A 24,399-nucleotide genomic window follows, 5' to 3' on the forward strand; every position below is an offset into this window, starting at 1 on the left:
TAGCCTACTCTCTCTCTCTCTCTTTCTGACCATACTGAGTGAGAGAGATACCACCCACTCTCAAGACAACGGTATGTAGGAGTATCAGGATTTATCAGGAAGAAATTCAACTGACAGGCAGTAGTAAACTGCACTGTAAAAATGTTTTGTCAGGTAACCTGAAAATGTGTTTCACGTAAATCTATATGATCAGTATCAAGTCAAAATAATATAGGCTACAATTTTATTGTTTAACACAGTAACACAACTGAATGTTAACACAGACCCTTTTTAAGGTAAAGAACTAGTTTAGAAAATAATTTAATAACATTTATTTCATATTGGCCGTATTAAACACACATTCCATGTGTTTCACAGGAAAAAAAAATATCCTGTTCAAAAATGTTTTCAAATATTTTTTCAGTAACTTTTTAAAAAAGTCGTTCAACATAATACATTTTCCATGCTCTAGCTTAAATGGTAGGTAGGCCTAGCTATGAAACGCCAGTCTGGTTGTCTAAAATTGTACAGTAGACCATTCAATCTTTTTTTTCAAACTAGGCTATAAATAGGCTATCGTGTATTTTGCATACAGCATGTTTGCTATCTGAAATTAACAATAAAAGTAGGCTACTAAATAAAAAAATAAAGGTTATAGCTAGGCTTTCTCTCCGTTGGGGTGCAAACTGTCACGTAAACGTTAGTTTTCTTTGGCAAACCCCGTTTGTCCACATTCTCATGTTATACTATATCTATCTCGTCAGAATGATATTCGTCAAATCTACATCAAGCGATCACATGTTATTTCCTCGTCGTCCCTCCTGCAGCGTCGACTCAGTTAGCATTTACCTCAGAATATCCAATAAACATTAAAGACCATCTAAAAGGGCTTTTAACACTCTCAAAAAGGTTGTGGTTTAAAGGATTAGCCAACACAGACATTCACACTTCCACTGTGTAACTGATGGATAAGGAAGCTCTTCGAAACACCGGATCGCAGCAAAAACATCTACGATTATGTCGCAGATAAATAAAACAAATAATCGCCTTCACACGTCCGAAGCGTTTATAGGCTACCATAACTTGAGTGTAGTTGGAAAAAATCACACTTTAAATAAATTTTTAATTGTAACCATATAATGTCTTGTCATAAAATGTTGTTCTGTTCACTCTGTGTCCAGCTATTAAATAAATAAACATGTCTGAATGAATGAATATTTGAATATTAAACAATTCCTTTGGAAAATAGGAACTTAGAAAAACTGATTTTAGTGATTTGTGTCTGTATGTGCTTTTCTGTATGATGGCCTACAAATGCAAGGCTTGCAATCCAAAAGGTTTTGTGTCATGCACACTTAAATTGACTATAGCTTAAACATTTTAATGAGCAGGCTGCGTGATAGCAGTTATCACGTGTGACGTGCTAGGGGCTGAGGGTTTGTTAAGATGATGAAGGGGATGGGGTGTTATAATTTGTTAGAACCCATTGGGGTGCTTTTTCTCCATCAGCACATCCCCGTCATTTCACAGCACTGACAGTGTCTGCCTCCGATCAAAGACGACACCCCAGAACAAGTGACAGTGATTAATGCAAACAAAACATACCGCTAGCATCCCATCGCTTCTTCTTTTCACAGACTGTGCCGACGGTCACGGGACGCCGCTGTCAAACTCCTTGGTTTTTACTTTGTCAAGTAGTTCCACCCGGTGGACAAATATACGTATTACAACTCTTAGTTGTGCTACAGTGTGTCCATGCTTCTCCGAATGAGAGCTAGAAAATAATACTCAGAAATCCCACTAACAAACAAGTAAGCTAAACATATAAAATATGATGCATTTATATTTAGAGAATAAATAAACCCAGACTTGCTTGTGTATTGTGCATGAGTTTTAAGCTAACATGTAGCCAAGTATACTGACTGATAGCATCCATTTTGGATATGATTTCATAAAAATCGCACATTAACAAATCAGTAAAAAGACTGTAGGCTAATTACTTTTATTCTGCAAAGCAACCTACCAATGAATACAGCCTATATCTTGCATTTTATTCACCGTTTATCTTTTTTATTTTTGAAAAGCGCCACAAAAACAACTTTAATTCATAGGCTAAAGGTCATATTATTGCACTTGATTTTTTTTTTTAAATTTTTGATTAGATCTCGATAAATATGTTTGGCGTTATGTATTGTATAGCCTAAGTGTATCTACAACTGCAGCAAGTCTTCTGTTGATAATCGTAATACTTAGCTAAGTTACGCTTCTTTAGCAATAAAGTTTATGTGAATTGAACTGAGTCTAATATTTCCAACGTCGCTTCTTAATGTTCGCAAACGTAACGATTTTCCACTGGTTGATGGGACTCTCGTCTTTGTCTCAGCGTGATAAGGATGGATGAAGGGAGAGCAAAGAGGAAGCACCATCCTGTCCTGTCAGTGTGTTTAATGACATCTGAGCAGCAGGAGGGGCGGGGAGGTTAAAGCCTTAGACACTTTACTCCAGCGAGATCAGCCTTCAACTGTCTGTCCGGACATCATCTCATCTCATCTCATCTCAGCTGTCGGGGGAAGTATGGAGCTCGAAAACTTTAGAAATCTGAGGGAGAGGTGCACCTTGAGGCGGGACATCATCAGAGAGTTTCTGGCGGAATTACTAGGGACATTCGTACTAATAGTAAGTCTTTTGCCTGTCAGGATTTAAGATCAAAGTAAACTGAGATTAAAAGTTTTGAGATTTCAATTCAGTCAAATATTGCACGTTTTGTGTCATTTTTTCCCAATTATTTAATTCTTGTCATATGGGTAGTGTTGAGTTTTATATTCTTTCATTTAAAAAAAAAAGCATTTAATATTTTATATTATTGTAATAATGGCTATATGTGTGACCTCATAATGATTTAGACTAAATACACTAGATGCAACACCCTCTAGTGATGTAAAGTGTCGTCTTATTTATGCGTCTTATCGATCAGTTCTAATGGCTATTTAATGGCACATGACTTTGATTTATGCTTTAAAGGGCTTTATCGCAGTAACTACAAGGTTTTAGTCTAATTAGTTTTAAGTGCCTGTTTTGTTGTTGTTGTTGTAATTGTCCTCCAAAATACCATTTCAATAATTCCAATCACAACATTTTTGCTATAGCTCTTGTGTAAACAAGTGAACACGCTGACACACATTCAAGCTAAGTTGACTGTAAAATAAAGAATTTGTCCTGTTCTCGGGAAAAAAGGCACTTTTCAAGAATGTCAATTGCTTCCACATGATTTATAAATCTTACACAATTAGACTAATATTACCGTTTAGTGAACTGTTTGTTTTTTATAAATGTTTAAATGTTAGGTTTGACAACTTTTACTACAATTATTAGTACCTGAAGTTGCGAGTAATATTGCAAATCTTCTTAGACTTAAATTAATTTCAATTAGATATTAAAAGATTAAATACACTTAGAATGTTTCTACAGTGTTTTTTACTGGTGTTAATTGCATGAAAAGATTCTGATTGAGCATGACAGATTTTGTTGCTTTGGGTTGCCGCCCTGACCATAATGGCCTGAGCATTTGAACAAACTGTCCTACTAATTAGTTTTGAATAAGTGCTCCACAACAAGAGTGCTTTTCTTATCAAATTTTTTTTTTACTAATTGTCTTCCTAAATTGCCTTCTCTCTGCCCATTTCCTGTTTGCAGCTCTTCGGATGTGGTTCAGTGGCCCAGACTATTCTTAGCAGAGAAAAACAAGGAGAAAATCTTACCATCCACTTTGGCTTTACTCTAGGGGTGATGCTGGCTGTGTACATGGCAGGAGGCGTGTCAGGTAACTGGTCTCACTGGCCAATAGAAAAGACTAAAATACACTTGTACTTATGTAACATGCACATTTGATGCATTTAAATAAATTTACCTGACTGTCAGTTAAATATAGTCTGCAATAGAAATAACACACAAATCTAAAAGGAACTTTTAAGATTCCAAAATGCATGAAAATGCATTTAATAAAGAAAAGGCATTAGTCTGGGACAGTTGAGTTCAAAGCATCTTCTCATTTCAAAGGTCATATTTAGCTGTCCATCAGGGCTGTTTTTCACTGTTGTTTGTGATCTTTCGTCATGTTTAACAAAACATGCAATGTTCAATCTACATGTGACACAAACCACCTACTCGCCATATGCAACACTACAATATCCATGATCGAATCAAAACTACATAAACAGCCCAATTAATTTATTCCTCTATTGTGGTTTATGTGTGTTTATTCTATCAAAAGCTAAATCTGGTCAAAGGAGTAAAAAGGCTAGTGAGGTAGAAAAAGTCTTTCATGCGGTAATAAGCCTTAGACAGCTGGATCAAATATACCCCATAACGAGTATTACAACTAGACCTTTGACCCTAAAGAGAGAGAGAGTGAAGGGTTGTTTTTGGTTCAGTGCAAATATTAGGATTAATGAACGACATAATAGAGGGGGAAGCCTTGTGCTTATTGTATTCAATGCATTTGGTTTTCTAATATTCAAAAATATACTGTAGTGATGGACAGGGGGAGAAGGAAATGATATGAAATGATAGGTCAATTACATGCTCTTAAATCTTAGAAAAGACTTAGTGTCAAGTGGAAGCGTGTGTTGGATTTGATAAACCAGACTGGACATGTATGTTTGGCCTTCATTAAGAGAATTCCTCAAGGATTATGGTGAGGTGAAGCTTTTATTACAATGTATTATAATAATGCAGAAGATTCCTGGAATTTGTTTAAAAGCTTATCAAGTTGCCCTGAAATAACACAGCGGGACATGAGACAGATATAAAACGGACAGTAAGGAGAAGCCTAATGGTTGTAGAAATGAACTCCGATATGTTTGAAAGCAACATACAATTAATTAAATATGGTTCTGCCGTTAAGTGTCTATATTAATTCCCCTCTACATTATGCTCTGACGGACAGCATCATGTAACACTACTGGAGGTGTCATAACATACCATGTCATGTTCTGTCATTGTATGTGGCATAGTCCACAATTTCCACAGTTTCAAAAATGAAAAATCTGTCATTAATTATTCACCCTCATGCTGTTCCCAACCCGTAAGACCTTTATTCATCTTCAGAACACAAACTAAGAGATTTTGGAAGAAATATGAGAGCTTTCTGACCCTGCATGGACAGCCACGCAACTGACACGTTCAATGCCCAGAAAGATAGTAAGGGCATCGTTAAAATAGTCCATGTGACATCAGTGGTCTACTATTATGATGTTAATTTCTTGAGCACAAAGAAAACAAAACTTATACCCTTATACCCTTAAAACTTTGACAGGCATTCCTGAGAGTGCAATGATGCATGCATGAAGACTGACATGGAAGAGAATAATTTATTTTTATCTATTTTTTTTTGCGCACAAATTGTATTCTTGTAGCTTCATAACATTACAGTTGAACCACTGATTTCATTTTTGGGTGAAGTATCCCTTAATGTCACCTCTGGGCACACCATTTTCAACTAAAAGCAGAAAACATTTGATGCATTTTGGCCATTTATGTATGCGAAAACAGCTGTGTAAACTATAAACTACAAATTTGTGTAGAAGCTGATGTTATGTATGTACATATTATGTGTCAATGTATAGGAATCCATATGTGCACATGTGCTTAAGCACATAGTGTTTCTTTATAAAGCAACATTGCCAGCTACTGGCCTGGCATGCATAATACAGTGCTTTTAGTCATTTTCACAGACCTGTGTGTACAGGGTTCACTTTGACAATGTTGTCATCTGTGTGTGACACTTTTTATAAACACAAAGTAAAAATTGTTGTCATGTAAACATCCCCTGAGTGCCTACAGAAAGGACCTCCAGATGTCTACAGGATGCCTTCTCCTGGCCCAGACGACTTACCGAGTTCTCATTAGGGTCACAGTAGTCAGCATCATAACTGTGAGGACACACTTCAGTTCACACAGGAACTGTGCTTTCAAAAATCAGCAAATAGTGAAGCTCTTAGTGCACAGTTTACCAGCACTCTCAAAGTGTGTTCATCCTTAAAAAACAATAATTATATAAAATAATAATACTGAAAGATGATGGTAATAAAAATACATTAATGTGTGTTATTTGTTTGTTTGCACTTTTATTTGTGTTAGCATATTAACATCACAACTGATCTTTTATTTAAAGGGTTAGTTCACCCAAAAATGAAAATTCTGTGATGAATTGTTCCCAGGTCCTGAATAGTAAGTAGTACTGAACGTAAATAGCACTCATTACGTTGATTCTGTTCTGGGGTACTCTCCAAAATGGCGGAAGACTGTAATTCGGGGAGAAGAACTGATGAATAAATTATGTTATTATTGTATTCTTTGCGCACAAAAAATAATTATTGTAGCTCCGTAAAATTATGGTTAAACCCTTGATGTCACATGGATTATTTTAATATTTGTCCTTGCTTTTTTTCTGGACCTGGGAACATTGCAGTTGCATTGCTGTTTATGGAGGGTCAGAGAGCTCTCATACTTGATCAAAAATACCTTAATTTGTGTTCTGAAGATGAACGAATGTCTTATGTGTTTGGGACAACATGAGGGTAAGTAATTAATGACAGAATTTTAATTTTTATTGGTGAACTAACCCTTTACTAATAGTAATAATTAATCATTGCACTTTTTCACATGTTTCCATTTTTTTAAATGATTGTTTTTATAACAATTGCACAATTGGAGGATGACATGCAGAAGAAGTAAAAAAAAATAATCATGAATAAAAGGGCAATGATTGTGGTGTTGCAGGTCAGGTTGTTCAGGGGAAATGTGTGGAGGAGCATGAGACCCTGTGGTTTATCATTCGGTAGTGGTTTTTAGACTTCAAGCACACAATTGTGCATGTGTTATTGTGGTGATGCATGCAACTGAATTATCAGAGGTCATGAGTATTAAGCTGCAGATCTGCTCCTCATGCTGCCAGGAGTTCACTCCTCTCTGTACAGTATGTCACAAGGGGAGACAGAGCCATGTACTGTATACAGTACATATATATGTATGTGATGTTAAATATAGCCAGAGCTCTGCAGTAAAAGTTGCCAAAAGTGTGCATTTGTGCATGAATAAGTTGGTTAGCCCAGCAGCACACATGACTTTGATAATCTTATATGATGTGATGATGACTACAGTATTGAACTAATGAGCTTTTCTGGAGCATATGTCCCAGGTGGAAGTCAGGTGCACTGGCCTGTTATTATTAAAGGGCTAGTTTATCCGAAAATGAAAATTCTCTATTCATTTACTTAACCTCAAGTTGTTCCAAAATTATATGAGCTTCTTTATTCTGTTGAGAAGATATTTTGAATAATGTTGGAAATGGTAGCCATTGACTTCCATAGTATTTTTATCCACATAATGAATATCAATGGCTACTGTTAACTGACTCTACACAAATACCTAATTGAAAATATACTTTCTTTTATAAAAAAAAAATAATAATTTTTATGAATGAACAAAATTCATCTTGGTTTTTAACAAAATGGACAAAAAATATTTTCCCTTAAGCGATCAGTTGTGTTTTAATGTGCAGTATTGTTATTATGCTTTTTAGATTCTCCAAAAGATGCAAACAACATGATTGGATTCCTGTTTAATCATGGGTCAAATTTTTTATTATTTAATCAGCTACCAAATGTTTGAGAAAACAGGTGGGACAGGAAAGGCCAGTGTTTTCCGTCAGAGACAGTTCTGCAGGCCTGAGTGCTCTTATGTCAAAGCTAAGGTACTCCTCTAAGCCATGCAGTGATGTCTGAGGATTTAGGCAGATTATGTCAGACCCAATTCCCATTGACTACCTCAACTAGTTTTTGCAGCCAGTGTTTATAAGGAACACTCTGGATTAAGAGCGGGAAAGTGAGAGTATACTTATACACCTATATAGCATTTAGAGAAAGCACAATTGTGAGTGTGAGATTTATGACACAGCGTGCTCTTTTGAATCTAATAGATGACAATCTATACTACAAAAAACCTCAGCATGCTTTTATGTAAACCTCAATCAATACAAAATCACCACACATTTGCTCTCATCAAAATGTTGCAGTCTCTCAACTGCTGCATCTCATTGCAGGTGGACATGTGAACCCAGCTGTTTCTCTGGCTATGGTTGTCTTGGGGAAACTCCCATTAAAGAAATTTCCTGTCTATGTGGCAGCCCAATTTCTAGGTGCCTTTGCAGGGTCTTGTGCTGTCTTCTGTCTGTACTATGGTAAGTTTTCAGAACACTTCTACACTTTGCTTCCTGTTAATTGATTTGTAAGGCAAACTTCTTATTAGTTTGTTAAAGGTATAGCTGTTTTAGCACTGGTCACACTGATTGGACTGAAAGAGCTCATTCTTATGAATAATGTGGTTTCTAATAAAGCTTAGAAATGAATGACGCAGATGCTTACTTTCCAGTCAGTCACAACTTCAGTCACATTTCATGACGTTGGTTCTGCTTTCCTTTTAAACCGGAAGAACAAAATGGCAAAACATATACATTTTCCCCTTAATAATAAATATAATAAGTGATATTGTTTTCAGTGCAACCTGTACATATCTGTTAACATGAAAAATAAAAAAAGTGTTTTAGGTTTTTCTGACCCTTGGCATGACATTAGGCATGCACACAAAATACACATGCACATCTCAAACAAAATATAAACATTTATGTCTGGTTTGGTTTGATCTTTGTTAGATTAAGATAAAAATAAAAGTAGACTGGTCAAGTTACTCCAAAAAAGGTATGTTACAGAGTAGCCTAGTTTTTCTAGATTGCAATAGTATAAAAAAAAAGAAGTTTTATTTTATGATTTTATTTTTTTAATTATTTTACAATTACACTAAACAGTCAATTACTACCTATGAATTATTTTCTAAAATCGTTCTCTAGTTGAAAAGCTGTTTCTCTTGTCCATAGGTGCCTTCGCGAATTTTGCTGATGGAAAACTAATTGTAGTTGGTGAAAACGCCACAGCAGGTGTCTTTGCCTCATATCCACGTGAAGATCTCTCATTGTTAAATGGATTCATTGATCAGGTGATTGAAACAGCCATTTGTTTTTTTTTAAAGATCAAATAATCTCACTAGTGATTATGCAACGAAATTAAACAGCACTCCAATGTTAATGCATGTGCTTCGTCTTATAAACTGTTGTATTTTAAGAAGGGAATTAAAAGGTGGGAACAAATACATATAAATCATAATCATATAAATCTCAGGTGGAGAACTTTGAAAGCCCATTTCCATCTCAAGAATAAAAATAACTAGTTAGTTATAATTATAACTAACAATAACATTCTCTCTCAATTTTATTTCTTACTACAAGCTTCCAAGAATATTTTGCTCATTAGTCTCTATTTACAGGTGATTGGCACAGGTGCCCTGGTCCTCTGTATTTTAGCCATTGTTGATAAGAAGAATATTGGGGCACCTAAAGGAATGGAGCCACTGGTTATTGGTCTGAGCATCCTGGCTATCGGAGTGTCCATGGCACTGAACTGTGGCTATCCCATCAACCCTGCCAGAGACTTGGGACCTCGGCTCTTCACTGCTATGGCAGGATGGGGACTAGAGGTGTTCAGGTACAGAAAACCCCCTATGCATTAACATATTCTTTTTATTATTGTTTGTTCAGATTCTCTGCCTCTTCCCTTCACTGTATCTTTGCTTATACTGTAACAGGAAATCTTTGGGTGCGTACAATAACACAATGCAGCTAGAACTGTTACTATGTATCAATGTGGCAAAAGAGTCAACCAGCATGTGAGAAACAGGCACACTGCCCACTAACGTACCTTTTAAATCTCCAAATAGATTCTAAGTGCAAAGGCCTATCATCATTCTTCTGACAGAGCAAATGAATTTTTTAATGCACTTGTGTGTCTCCCGCATATTAGAGCAATTTTAAAAATGTACGTGACTCGTGAGGCAGCCTGAATTCCTCTTTCATGAATATACACAACCAAAGACAGGATGCATTTTATTTGTATTCTTACTATAACTCTTTAACTATAAGTCTAATTTTCTCGGTCATTTTTAAAGAGAGATAAATTTAGTTTCTGCTCTTCAACAGCAAGAAGTGTCAGATTTTGTGCACAGTTCTACACCAAAAGGATCGAACGGCTGTGTTTACAATCACACATTTCAGCAGTGAAAACCCTTCAAAACACTGTAGCCTCTAATTTGAAAACCAATTAGGGGTTACCGGAGGCCAAATGGCTCTGGTGTTATCATTGGAACAAACATTATAAACAGTGAGCATGATAATTACTTAAGTTCAGTTCAGCAAAGCGTCTGCATGAGGTGGCAATGCATTTGTTTACAGTTACGTTTGCCAACCTGTTTGTAGAGAAGGTTCAAGGACAGAGAGCACTTGTATTCTCAGTAGCCTATAAAAGGATCAAGGGATTGAGGGATGGAAAGAGTGCTACAGTGCTGGAGCACTGGAGTGACACACTAAGCACAGATTACAGTAATGAAAGCATTAGTGTCTATACAGCTGGACATCAACACTGTTGACATCGTCCACCATTCTGACAGCTGAACAACTCAGGATACACTTGTAATGTCCTGAATTAGATTGAGAATGCCTTTCAATTCTAATTCAGCTCTAAGTTTGAATTGAGGGAGTAAAGAATGCAATTGTAATGGACAATTGATGTAGAAACAAAAATGAAATGAAATTCAAAGAAATGCATGCTTTCAATTAATATTTTGTCCCGAAAATGTTCAAATATAAATTCTTTAGATATTACTTAAGATATAAATTCTCAAAATGCGAAATTCCACCTAGAAAAATTGCATTTATTTAAATATATTTGGACAATATGTCTGAATGTCATTGAATGAAACTGAAAAATATAAAAAAGAGTGGCATCTGGATTTTTGTAAAGAATTAATAAATTGATCAAAAGTGACCGTAACACACATTTATAAAGTTACAAAATATTTATATTTCCAATCTGTGCTGCTGTTCTTCTGAACTTCTGAGATACTGAATATGGGATTTTCTTTAGTTGTCAGTTATAATCATCAAAATTTTAAAAAGACTACAATTTTGTCTCATTTTCTGTTTTGATGTTTAATGTTCATGTACCGCTCATGCTCACTAGAAAAGCAAAGTCCACTCAACGCGCCGGCAGGAAATTTCTATGTAGTAAACTTGTTTCTGTTTGCAATAGCGCCACTGTGTGTAACATGGTGTAGTACAGCTATACTGGGCAACGCATGTAAATGATGCTACCCTCTCATTAACTCATATATGTTTTGCTCACACGCTCTGATAATACTGAATAAAAATAATATGCTGATATTTCATACTAATTTATTTTCTGTCCAATTTTTGTGTCACTTTCATTAAAACACTTACAAAATAACTTTATATTATTTTAAATAATTAATTATTACAAAGCGTTTTTGGTTTCGGTTTTTAGCCAAGTGCATCCAGGTTTTGGCCCAGAATTTGCATCCCTAGTACATTGTGTGCTAGTTTTATCATCCAATAATCTTAGACTTTATATTTTAAGTGAAGGCTACTGTGAAGCAACGGAACATGAATGACACTTCCGTTTAGTGAGTTTATTAGTTAATTAATAATATCACAACACAATAAATGATTTCCATGCCTTAATTGTCCTTACTTTACTGATCTTCCACAAAAGTGCTGCTGCATAACTAAAGGAGTGTCCTGACCTGGAGTAGCACCCAAGCCTAGTGATGTGATATGTGTAGGCTCTGGATCGGTGTCCATCAATGTTCACTTTCAGAATCATAAGGTTGTTTCTGACATCCTTAACATCAAACCGACTTTATCACTGTGTAGATACTGATACACCTCTGAGCTTTTCAAATTGTTCATAGGCTTACCATCACAGGTTAAGTAACTGAATCTACAAAATAGCTAAAAATGCTACCGTACATGATACAAGGCCATCCTCCCAACCATCTACTGCGGAGGGTAAAGGTACTGTTATTTCACCCTTTTAAAGTCCTTTGAAGTTGTGTTCCCACATCGTTAGCAAGTTTGTATCACTAAATCTTGAATTAGTGATTGTCAGCTGTTGAATGAAAGAGTGTACGTGACACTTGACAACCGCTTGTTTACTTCGAACTGGAAGCTCACACTTTTGACGCAATGCCTCATGGGACATAGAAAACTTGTGGATAGGCCATCAGTTGAACAAACTAATATTAATTTCCACTGACAAGGGGCAAGACTGCTTTGTAATTACTGCTAGATTTCAGCACCTCTTTCTTTTTGCACCTCCCTTTCTTCATGTGTTCAATACTTTTTCCCTGTCATTCTACTTTATTACACAGAACTTAATTTCTGAACTTTGTATGTATGGATTACTTGGATTGTTACCATCATCTGGTAAAAATTTAATGTTAACAGCACCTTTAGAAATATATTTAATGAGAAAAATGGTGATGTGTTCAATACTTATTTTACCCGCTGTGTATGCACACTATTGTTGAAAACTTTGGGTCCATTTTATGTATGTACTACATATATACATAAACAAAACAACTTAAACGTGATTTGTTCTTGGCCAATTGGTTGTTGTAATCAACAGCAAATTTTATGAAACTTGTGTGACTGTGATGAATTTTCTTTGAATTTCAGTAAATTGTTCTTCCTGTCAAAAAAGTTTAAACTACTCACTATATGTGTGTGGCCAGTTCTAATATAATTGAAATTTTCCTTGAAAATACATTCAGAATTTTGCCCAGTCCTGATTTGATTCTCATCTGTGTCTTCAGTGCTGGAAATGGCTGGTGGTGGGTTCCAGTGGTCGGGCCGATGGTGGGCGGTGTGGCCGGGGCAGTGATCTACTTCCTGATGATTGAGCTGCATCACCCTGAGCTTGAGAAAAACCCTGAAGATGACAACAGCATCAAAGATAAATATGAATTGAACACCGTAAACTAGAAAGAGATGGAAAGAATGGTCTCTTTTCCTTCACCATAGACCTCAAACAATAAGCACTGGTATTTCTACACAATCTCCTGCTCTGTCTTTTCATCTAGATCTCTTTTCAGAGTCTTTTGCCAAGTCAGTTAATGAAAAACCAAGCAGCTATGAAAAACAGCAAGTGTTAACTCTATAGTAAAGTTCCTTGACAAATTTTAAGTTGGCTTGAAAAAGCCTAGCCAGAAAGTTTGCAAAAGTTTTAATAGCTTGAAATTTGAAGGTTTTTAGTTTGAAATGCTTAATTTTAGTTTTCATTTTAATTTAATTTTAAAGGTTAAAGTTTGAATTTTTTTGAAGGCAATACAGTCAATCAGAAGAACAGACAAAAAAAACAGATCAGTAGAGTACCTGGGGTGGCTTCTAGGGTGGTTGCTAGGATACTCAAGGTGGTTGCTAGGGTGTTCCTGTGGTACCTGGGGTAGTTGCTAAGGTATTGATTTGTGGTTGCTAGAGTAGGTGGGGTGGTTGCTACCTGTTGTTAGGCTACCTGGGTTGGTTGCTAAGGTGTAGCTATGCGGTTGCTAGGGTACTCAGAGTGGTTGCTAGGGGGTTGCTAGGCTACCTTGGGTGGTTGCTATGCAGTTGCTGTGGTACCCTGGGTGGTTATTAAGGTGTTGTTGGGCAGCTGCTAGGCTACCTGGGTTGGTTGCTGAGGTGTTGCTATAGAAACATTAATTCACCTCAACATATTCAGCCAAACCAGAAACAATTTTACCAAGCTCCACTTGTTCCAAACCTGTATGAGTTTCTTTCTTCTGTTGAGCACAAAAGGAGGTATTTTGAAGAATGTTGGTAACCAAACAGTTGACGGTAGCCATTGACTTCCATAATATTTTGATTGTTGACCAACATCCTTTAAAACATCTTCTTTTGTGCTCAACAGAAGAAAGAAACTCATGCGCAGGAAATGATGACAGAATTTCCTCATTCTGACTGCACTGATCTGATTTTTAGACTGTATGAACTATATTTTCAATCCCCTTACCCTAATCCTACCCCCACACAAAACTTTTTGCCTTTTTAGATTTTCAAAGAACTTCATTCTGTATGATTTATAAGCTGTTTATGTGTGCCCACAAGGTCAAGATGGTGTGGTAATTCTATACTTGTGGTGATTTGGTCCATATATTGTAGAGAACACCACAATACCCATAATGTAGGACCATATACAAACACAGGCACAACTCTCTGTCCTGTTTCCTGTTGTAAACAGTAAACATTCTCTTTCTTTCTTTCTTTCTTTCTTTCTTTCTTTCTTTCTTTCTTTCTTTCTTTCTTTCTACCTTTCTTTCTTTCTATTTATCTAAGGTGTTTCTAGTTGCTAGGGTACCCAGAGTGGTTGCTAGGGTGTTGCTATGTGGTTGCTAGGGTACTCAGGGTGTTCCAAGAATGTTGTTAGCATGATTCGCAAGTTACCATCATGTCTCTAGCATGATTAGCATGTTGGTAACATGATTAACAAGTTACTAGCATGTTGTTAGCATGTTTCTATGCAAATTCAGCTAAAACCAGTTGATTCAGTAAAAAAAACAAAAACGCTAAGACCAGCCTGACCTGCTTAAAAAAAGTGGCCAAGACCACTTTAAAACCATCATAAGAGAATCAGCTTAGGCTGGTTTCAGCTTAGGTTTCAGTAGGGAGTTGTTAAGCTTTCCTATAGCAATAGACAGCTGGTTTGATGGTCTGGTTTACAAAAACCATAAGCCTGATCAGTTAGAAAAGATATACAGTAGCAACCCAAGTCAGACCAGTTTGAAAGTCTGACCTGGGTTTGGTGGTTGTAGCTTTAAAAGTCTAGGAGGAGATATACTTTAAAATTTGGTCTCAGAAGGAGAAGAAGAAGTTTAAACAGGATTTCAGTAATTTGGCTTTTTCAAGCCAACTTAATTATCTATAATTCTAGCTTTTTCAAGTTCTTAAAGGAGTAGTTAACTTCCAGAACAAAAAATTACAGCTGATGTACTCACCTCCTTGTCATCCAAAATGTTCATGTCTTTCTTTCTTCGGTCATAAAGAAATTATGTTTTTTGAGCAAAACATTTCAGGATTTCTCTCCAAATAATGGACTTCTATGGTCCCCCGAGTTTGAACTTCTAAAATGCAGTTTAAAAGGGCTCTAAATTAACCTAGCCAAGGAAGAAGGGTCTTGGAGGATTTTGAAGTTGGAGGAGAAAATGAGATGGGAGTTTTTAGACCTACCCTAACTGTCTTGATCTGGGAAAAAAAATGAGTTCACCCCGAGCTAGACAAGATGAGCATTTGTGGTTAAAAGGTATATATATATATTTTTTTTAATAACCAATCATTTCACTAGATAAGTCCCTTCTTCCTTGGCTGGGATTGTTTAGAGCACTTTGAAGCTGCATTAAACTGCATTTTGGAAGTTCAAACTCGGGGGACCATAGAAGTCCATTATATGAAGAGAGATCCTGAAAAGTTTTGCTCAAAAAACATAATTTCTCTACGACTGAAGAAAGAAAGACATGAACATCTTCAGTGACAAGGGGGTGAGTACATTATCTGTAAATGTTGATCTGGAAGTGAACTATTCCTTTAACAAGTTTAACTTTTCAAAGATCACAATTCATTCTATCTATTTTATGTAAAGCATTCAGATTTTATGAGTATTTACCATAAACACCACTGCCAGTAAAAGATTACAGGTGCTAACAGATCCTCAATATAAACAACTCTGGAATGTACTACAGTATATAGATGATCATAGTTTTCAACTGGTTTCTCAAGTTTCCTTTTTTTGTTTCTTAAGATATAGTCAATGCAGGTTGTCTAGCCTCAGCCAGGGAGAGTTAAACCACTCCAGCATTGCCCCTATATTTTTCCTTCATTTCTTTGTTTAATTGTACTACTACTTCTTATCATGTTAACTCTGACAACCCTATAGCTTGTCATAAGCAGATGTTCTTCTCTCTAAAATGAAGGAAAAGGGTACTTTACTGTCCAATCTGTTTAATCAAAGATGAACAGGCCTCGTCTGTAAATGGTTACGTCAGCACAAATCAATACAACACATGATTAGATGATCTACTAACTGCATGCATAACTGCTGATAAGATAACTCGCATGAAGTAACGGGATGAAACATTGCAATGCATGCAAAAATGAATTTGCAATGAACTATCACATGAGAGCTTAAGAAGAAATAAATGTGTATTTATGCTACAATGTGTCAAAATGTTCAAGAAAATAATTGCATCACAACTTAGTATTGTGTATTTCATTACATTTCAGATTTGGCAAAACTTAATGTAATGTTTTGTTTTTAGGTATTTTGTAACTATTGTTTGTGAAATAAAATGGTTTATTATTTGTTTTTTTCCTATTTTTAAGAACGTTATTGTAGTAATTTATTTACTGTAACTTAAATGAACCAATAGCAGTTGTTTGTACAATTCAAAGAGATATTTCAATATTTTCAGGTTCAGATTTTTTTTACTTATTCTTATATAAATGAAACCTTTTGAGATTAAATTACTGCATTCAAAATGTTGAAGATAGTATTATCACTCTGCCAATGTAGACCTAATATAATAAAATAAACTTACTGTTATACATATCTCATGTCCATTTTCCTTTGAATGAGCAGAGCAGCCCCTATTATATCTGCATTCTACAGTACAGCATCACAGTCGGTTTAGTTCTGCCCTGAGATACACTACACATCTAATTTCCCTACTTAGATAATGGCAACGACCTTTGCAAACCTGTACACATATTCAATTTTTGAATTAACTTGCTTAGAGAAACATTAATTCACCTCAACATATTCAGACAAACCAGAAACAATTTTACCAAGCTCCACTTCTTCCAAACCTGTATGAGTTTCTTTCTTCTGCTGAGCACAAAAGGAGGTATTTTGAAGAATGTTGGTAACCAAACAGTTGACGGTAGCCATTGACTTCCATAATATTTTGATTGTTGACCAACATCCTTTAAAACATCTTCTTTTGTGCTCAACAGAAGAAAGAAACTCATGCGCAGGAAATGATGACAGAATTTCCTCGTTCTGACTGCACTGATCTGCACGACTATATCTGACCTGATTTAATCATTATCACTGTCTGACCATCAACATCAGCTCACCGAGTCCACTGAGTTTATGCATACATACTCCCTCCGTTTCTACTAACTAGACTGTAGTGTGTTCATCAGCCAACCCTTTTATGAAACACTGCAACATGCTGCATGGGTGAAATATATACAGTTGATCAGAATTTAGAAAATGATCAACAGCATTTTCTTTAAGAAGAATTAAGATTTACATTTGAATGTGGGAATCAGAAACATTTTTAATAAATTAAAAGAGACTAGAATTTAAATCTTTAATGACATCTATCAAGGATGAAATGACAAGAGCTTACACACACACACACACACACACACACACACACACACACACTGGTTTCCATGTTTCATGGATATATTCCATAGATGTAAAGATAGAAAAGACTATTTAGTGAATTAAACCATCATTTGACATCTCTGAATGACATATGGAGACATGGTATTTGAGTAGTAAGGTTATTAGTAATAAGTCAGCATGTACCTTTCTGAACTCTTTCTGACAACATTTTTTCACCAACCGTGGAAAAGATTCTTATGTAACACCATGCAGCTAATCAAGGCCATCATTTGGCTGCAAAATGACAAAAGGTTTCAAAGTTCACCCAGAGGATTGAACTGCCTGCACCCTCCCCTCACAAACATCCCCTCTGGGCCAGCTCCCTCCCCTCAGACAGTTTCAATAATTGTTCAGTAATCACCTGCCTTTTCGCTTGCCCGAAAAAAAGAGTCGGAGGAAATATTTGGATTATCTGTGTGGACTGGTGAAGTGGCCTGAACATGAAGACTCTAATTAAAATAGTGTCCTGCTGTCTGATCATCCTTCAACTGACCGATGGCAGGAAATTTTGGGGTAACAGAGCAGGTGAGGGTGAATTATGCTTAACTTTTGTCATCATATTCTCACCCCCATGTATTTGTTCCTTTATTTTACTTTTGCAGAACACAAAAGAATAAATCTATTTATTTATTTATTTAGTTTTTGCCCACTGTCAACGGGATGCAATGCTGTTTATGACCACACTGACTTGCATCGCATGGACAAAAACAGTTGAAACATTCTTCAGTATATCTTCTTTTTTGTTCTGCAGAAGAAAGCATACAGGGTTGGGACAACATGTGGATGAGTAAACGACCGAATATTTGGGTCATCTGTATGTTTAAAATTCTGAAAAAATCTTCTGAGCAACAATGAAACACATGCTTCTTTTCCCCTTATTCACTAAGGTATTGTTACATGCACTATATATGTTATGTGGTTCACAATTAAGCTTAGTGATTGCAGGTGAAAGAAAATTCTAAATGGAAAAAAACAAAAACACCAAAAAAGTATGTGTAGGTGAGCAGCAGGTGCTACTGATGTTCCTTAGTAAAGTAAAATATTAAGGAAGATATGGATGTGCATTAACAGTCAGCATTAATTAATCTAATTGAATCCCTCCTGATGTATATTGCAAAAACTTGTATTAAAATCCCTAAAATCACAGAGAAATAATATCTTAGACAGTGTTTGCAAATAAAAGTTGAAAATGCTGACAGAGAAATAAATATCTTAATTCACACACTGGCCTTGCTGAACATGTAAATTTTCACATGCAAAAACTACATCACAAAAAAATGAGGTTTATTATTATAATTTATCTCTTCAAAGGGAAATTTGTTTAGTATTAAGTCTAAATGATGCATTCAGATTTTTTGCATGCTTGTTTTTTTTTTAATTTCAAAGACTACTAACAACTAATTGCTATCCTGCAGAGATCGAGTCCTGTCAGAGACGAACAGAGAACTGTATGTCCCATTAAAATAAAAGTTGGCATAGGAAAACATTAAAACGGGTTCAAATAGTAGGAATGTTTTTACAGGACATGCAACAAAAAAGTGGTAAACCCTTGGGTACAATAGTTTTATGAAATATTTTATATTACATATGTTGATGCAACATAAATGTTTAATGCATATGAGAAATCAAACATATGTAATATCCTACTCTCCACATGCTCATTTAATGCAAGAGTGACGGGTAAACAATTTATATCAATATTCCAGGACTATTGTACAGCCTAAAAAAAACCCGAACTGTCTGTGAACCTCAGTTTATGTATTACCATACTAACAGACACTGAGGCTGGAGAGAAGAGGAAGATCCCCTACAAACCTAAATCAATCTTCAGGCTTTACACTGACAGCATAGATGATACATGCACAGTGGAGCTCTTCAAGCCTCACACTCTGGACACTTGTGGTTTCAATAGCAGCCATCCTCTGGCTATCATCATTCATGGCTGGTCGGTATGTTGAGTTCATTGATTTAATAGAAAAACAGATCAACAGTTCAAATGTAAAAAAGGTAATAAGCTTGGCATGGATTGCAAACAGCTAAGCAGAGTTATTTCTAATCTGAAAAAGGTGAAAGTGACTTACAAACCAAACTGGAGAGATGTGATTTATGCTGCAGCAGATGCATCAGAAAAAAATAAAAATAAAATAAAATTCTCCTTGCTGTGCTGCAGTTGGACGAAATCATGGACAACTGGATATCCAGGTTGGCATCAGCACTAAAAAGCTCAGAAGGACACATCAATGTAGTGATTGCAGATTGGCTGACTCTGGCACACCAACACTACCCTATAGCTGCTCAGAACACACGCATTGTGGGCCAGGACATTGCCCACCTGCTGAGGTGGCTAGAGGTGAGGGTTGGTTTGGGAAAACAAATCTCTTTACAGTTATGAATGCAGAATTTATTTCCCAAGGGAATAATAATACCATCCTTACATCTAACATTGAACTGACTGCGTGGAATGTTAAAAGATAGCAGATATTTTGTAAATTTCCTACCGTAAATATATCACAACTTCATTTTTCATTAGTAATATGCATTGCTAAGAACTTAATTTGGACAACTTTAAAATCGATTTTCTCAATATTTAGATTTTTTTTGCAACTTTAGATTCCAGATTTTCAAATAGTTGTATCTCAGCCAAATATTGTCCGATCCTAACAAACCATACATCAATAGAAAGCTGACCCTTATGACTGGTTTTGTGGTCCAGGGTCCTGACTTGATGCATAAGAAACATGTCTTCTTATTATCAGTGTTGTCAGAGCTAATAGCCTCATGTGCAGCATTCTGACATGTAGTGTCTTTTGTTTTTATAACATTATAAATGCCTGTACTATCATGTTTTGTCAAATTAATGCATACTTGTGGAATATGGCCATTAATCTTTGAGTGTCCCTAACAGGATTTCAAACAATTCCCTTTGGGAAAAGTACATTTGATAGGCTACAGCCTTGGAGCTCATATATCTGGGTTTGCTGGGAGTAACCTAGCTGTGTCTGGAAAAACCTTGGGAAGAATTACAGGTGAGACGGAATATCTCACTAAACAATGGTGTTAATATATAAATACGAGAAAGATTTTAAACTCAAAGATCTTAATTGTCAGCAAATATTTTAAACATGACAAAACCATACATTTAACCCTGCCTGATGCTAAATATTACTGTAAATATATATTACATTTAAGTTTGTTTTGTTCGTGCAGGTTTGGATCCTGCGGGTCCATTGTTTGAGGGAATGTCTCATACTGAAAGACTCTCACCCGATGATGCTAGCTTTGTGGATGCCATCCACACATTCACCCAAGAGCGCATGGGGCTCAGTGTGGGCATCAAACAGCCTGTTGCCCACTTTGACTTCTATCCCAATGGAGGATCATTTCAACCAGGGTGCCAGCTGCATGTGCAAAACATTTATGCACATTTAGTCCAGTATGGGATTATGGGTGAGTTGTTTGGATTGACGGATGACTGGACAAACAGAGAGAGGAAGGGACAGGTCCATCCTCACATCTTAACTGTCATATTAGGATGAGAATGAGATATATTCAAAACATCCCATTAATGACACTGTGAGAAGCGCTAACTAATAATGACAACTTTTCAGATGAAAGGCACAGACACATAAAAGCAGCTGTCATCCTGACAACTTAATTATTTCAAATTCCTGTTCTGTTCTGCTCTCCTACTGAGATATGCCTTCAGGCAATTAAAAATCCCTATGGGAAAAATCGATGCAGAAAGACAGACCAGAAATCCTTATTTTTAACAGCTACACACTGATGAGTCCATGACTCTGACGGCACACTGCAAGGAATGGGGAGATGAATGTAACTGTAAAAATTAATAGGGGAAAGATCTTTTTTTCCTCATCAGTATGAATTTTAATTTATTTATTTATATTTTTTTTCTTATGTTAACCCAGGCTGCACTTGATCAAAAATACTGTAAAAACAGAAATTAATTACTGAATTACTATAATTTGAATAACTCTTTTGTATTTCAATATATTTAAAATGTAATTTATTCCTGTGATGCAAAGTTGAATTTTCAGCAGCCATCACTCAGTCTAATATTCTGTATTGCTGCTCAGAAACATTTCTTCTTATTTATTATCAATAAAATGGTGGTACTGCTTAATATTTTTGTGGAAATCATGATGCATGTTTTTTTTTTGATGAACAAAATGTTCAAAAGAACAGAATTAGAAATAGACCTCTTTTGTAACATTATAAAAGTCTTTATTGTCACTTTTGATTAATTTTTATGTTTCTTTGCTGTATAAAAGTATTAATTTCTTTCAGAAAACCAAAATCTAACTGATCCAAAACATCTGAACCATAGTGTGTATATGGCATCACAAATTAGACTAGCATTAGCATCACTGCTAACTCCCCACAACACACCACAGTAAATCTAGACAGACAAATGTGATTAAAGGGATACTCTGTCCTGAAAATGAAAATTTTGTCATTAATCACTTACTGTACTCCCCTGTCGTTCCAAACCCATAAAAGCTTCGTTTTTTTAACGGGTTTGGAACGACATGGGGGTGAGTGATTAATGACAAAATGTTCTTTTCATAACGGAGTATCCCTTTAAGCTAAACAAGTGAACCCTGGATTATTTTGTTAGTTTTTTTTTTTGTTTATTAGTCTTACGTTGTGTCCATCTAACTTTAGGTATTGAGCAGACAGTGAAGTGTGCCCATGAGCGTGCTGTGCATCTCTTCATTGACTCACTGTTGAACAAAGACAAGCTGATTATGGCCTACAAGTGCAGTGACAACACGGCTTTCGATAAAGGCTACTGTCTGGACTGCCGAAAGAACCGCTGTAACACTTTGGGTTATGACATCAAGAAAGTCCACACCGGCACAAGCAAGAGGCTGTTTCTCAAAACCCGTTCACACATGCCCTACAAATGTGAGAGACAGCTATAACGACCTAAAAAAAGTGTAAAACGGTCAATTCCTACTGTTATGTAAAATGAGAGATTATTTCCCCTGTTAAACTTATCTCCCTAATACAAAATATTTTTAGAATGAAAAAAAAAAAAAAAAAAAAAAAAAAAAAATATATATATATATATATATATATATATAAATACAAATAAATATAAATATAAACCTTTCTAATCTGTTTTCCTTCCCCATTAGTGTTCCATTATCAGTTCAAGATCCAGTTCATCAGCCAAACTGATAAGATGGAGCCCACCCTCACAGTCTCTCTAGCTGGGACACTGGGAGAAAGTGAACATTTACCCATAACTCTGTAAGTATGCAATACACATTGATATCTGCAACAGCCGAATCTTAAGAAAACATGATCTTAGTAAAGTGTTATTGAGCATCACCTTAATGAGCTTTGCAATGACTCTCATATGGATACATTTGTGCTTTCTGCAATTTAAAAAGCTTTATGCATATGTTATGGTTAAACATCATGTACAAAGTAAGGTTCATAAGTTAAAGCTTAAATTAGTGTGACAGTAACAGAAGCTCTAGATATAACAGTAAGCCAAAGATTTTTAAATGAAAGACTACTTGATAACATTCGTGGATGAAGTACATCAATGTTTTATGTACTGGGCTCTAAAAGCTCAAAGTAACAAGCTCCGCTTCAAAAGGAAACCACTCAATTTAGTCATCGCTGCACACAGAGAGCTCTCATCAGAATAACTCATTTCGCATGAATGAATGAAATACATGTGTGCTGGGAACATGAAACAGAAACAGAGAGCAGGAAACTGCAGGGAAGCATGCAATGGACTAAAATAGCATCTCAAACAAAAGCATGGGCACACAATTACTCTCCATGATTGTTGTTGTCTATTATAGGAATCTAAAAACTGAATGAAGTAAACCTGAACAATCACTTTACTTAATTCCTCGTTCTCAGAGTTGAGGAGATTTCTGGTAACAAGACTTTTACATTCCTCATCACTCTGGATACTGACATCGGTGACCTGATGATACTGCGCTTCACCTGGGAGGGAAGCCCAGTATGGGCAAACATGTGGAGCACGGTTAAGGCCATGATACCTTGGGCCAAAAGCAGCCGAGGACCACAGCTCACAGTGGGGAAGATCACAGTGAAAGCAGGAGAGACCCAGAGGAAGTAAGTGTTAGAGGAGACAGAGAAGAGTTTGCCATCAATTGAAGGCAAAAAAAAGAAAAAAAGATGCTGACTAATGATTAAGAGACTGGATTTAGCGTATGATCTGTGGTGCATCAGTATAACACTTTTTAAAAAATGGACAAGATAAATAGATTAAAAAAGTAATGCAATACACCTAAAACAGGCATAATAATGTGTATGCAGACAAGACAATATCTGAACTACTGTTAAGCAGAGAAATACAGAATAAATAAATAATGTTTTAATTTTAAAGCCGACACGAATAAGCTTCTAACGTTCTCAAGCTTCCATTCATGTTTAGTTATTCTAGCGACCTCTAGTGGACATTGCTGGACACGCTGTTGTTTGGATAAGCTATTTTGAAACATATTAAAAAAGCATTACTACCTAGCTGACGCTCATAACATCTCTTTTCTCGTCAGAACTTCGTTTTGTCCACAGACAGATGAAGGCATGTGCATGCCGTCGCAGGAGAAGGTGTTCGTGCGCTGTGAAAAGAAGCGGAGGATGATGATGATGATGAAGCACGACTAAAACAAACTCACCTCACACGTCTGATCGTGTCTTCACAGCCTTTGGGACTAATGGGACCGGATTTCCTGTAATATATGCTTAATATTTCGAACGTTACATTTTTTATAAGAAATTAAAGAATGACCAAGTGTTCAAGGATTTTATTATTAAATACTGGTTTCGTATATTAATTTCACTGTAGGCTATGCCAAATCTTAGTAGAAGCCCTCGTTCCAGAATCTGATTGGCTAAAAGGCACGGGCTGCTCTCTTGATTGACCCTGTGTTTTAGTGTTGATACTGTACCTCTGTTCTAGATCAGTGGTTGATACCTGTTTTTACAGTCTGTGTGTTAACCG

The 24,399-nt window shown here is 36.0% G+C and overlaps 2 protein-coding genes across 2 annotated transcripts; both read left to right on the forward strand.

Moving 5' to 3' along the window:
• The first annotated feature begins 2,384 nt into the window (after positions 1-2,384).
• On the forward strand, positions 2,385-13,195 carry aqp9b (aquaporin 9b). The gene is made up of 6 exons (XM_059530045.1): positions 2,385-2,655; positions 3,673-3,799; positions 8,081-8,218; positions 8,912-9,030; positions 9,358-9,575; positions 12,757-13,195. Exons 1-6 carry the CDS (start codon positions 2,554-2,556, stop codon positions 12,923-12,925), a joined length of 873 nt encoding a protein of 290 aa, XP_059386028.1. The 5' UTR covers positions 2,385-2,553; the 3' UTR covers positions 12,926-13,195.
• Positions 13,196-17,741: 4,546 nt separating this feature from the next.
• lipca (lipase, hepatic a) lies at positions 17,742-24,354 on the forward strand. Its single transcript, XM_059530044.1, has 9 exons — positions 17,742-17,912; positions 19,164-19,336; positions 19,558-19,737; positions 20,293-20,413; positions 20,595-20,834; positions 22,071-22,313; positions 22,547-22,661; positions 23,289-23,507; positions 23,951-24,354. Exons 1-9 carry the CDS (start codon positions 17,828-17,830, stop codon positions 24,060-24,062), a joined length of 1,488 nt encoding a protein of 495 aa, XP_059386027.1. The 5' UTR covers positions 17,742-17,827; the 3' UTR covers positions 24,063-24,354.
• Positions 24,355-24,399: the final 45 nt, after the last annotated feature.

This window comes from Carassius carassius, chromosome 3 (assembly GCF_963082965.1).
Source record: "Carassius carassius chromosome 3, fCarCar2.1, whole genome shotgun sequence".
In the NCBI taxonomy this organism is placed as follows: domain Eukaryota; kingdom Metazoa; phylum Chordata; class Actinopteri; order Cypriniformes; family Cyprinidae; genus Carassius; species Carassius carassius.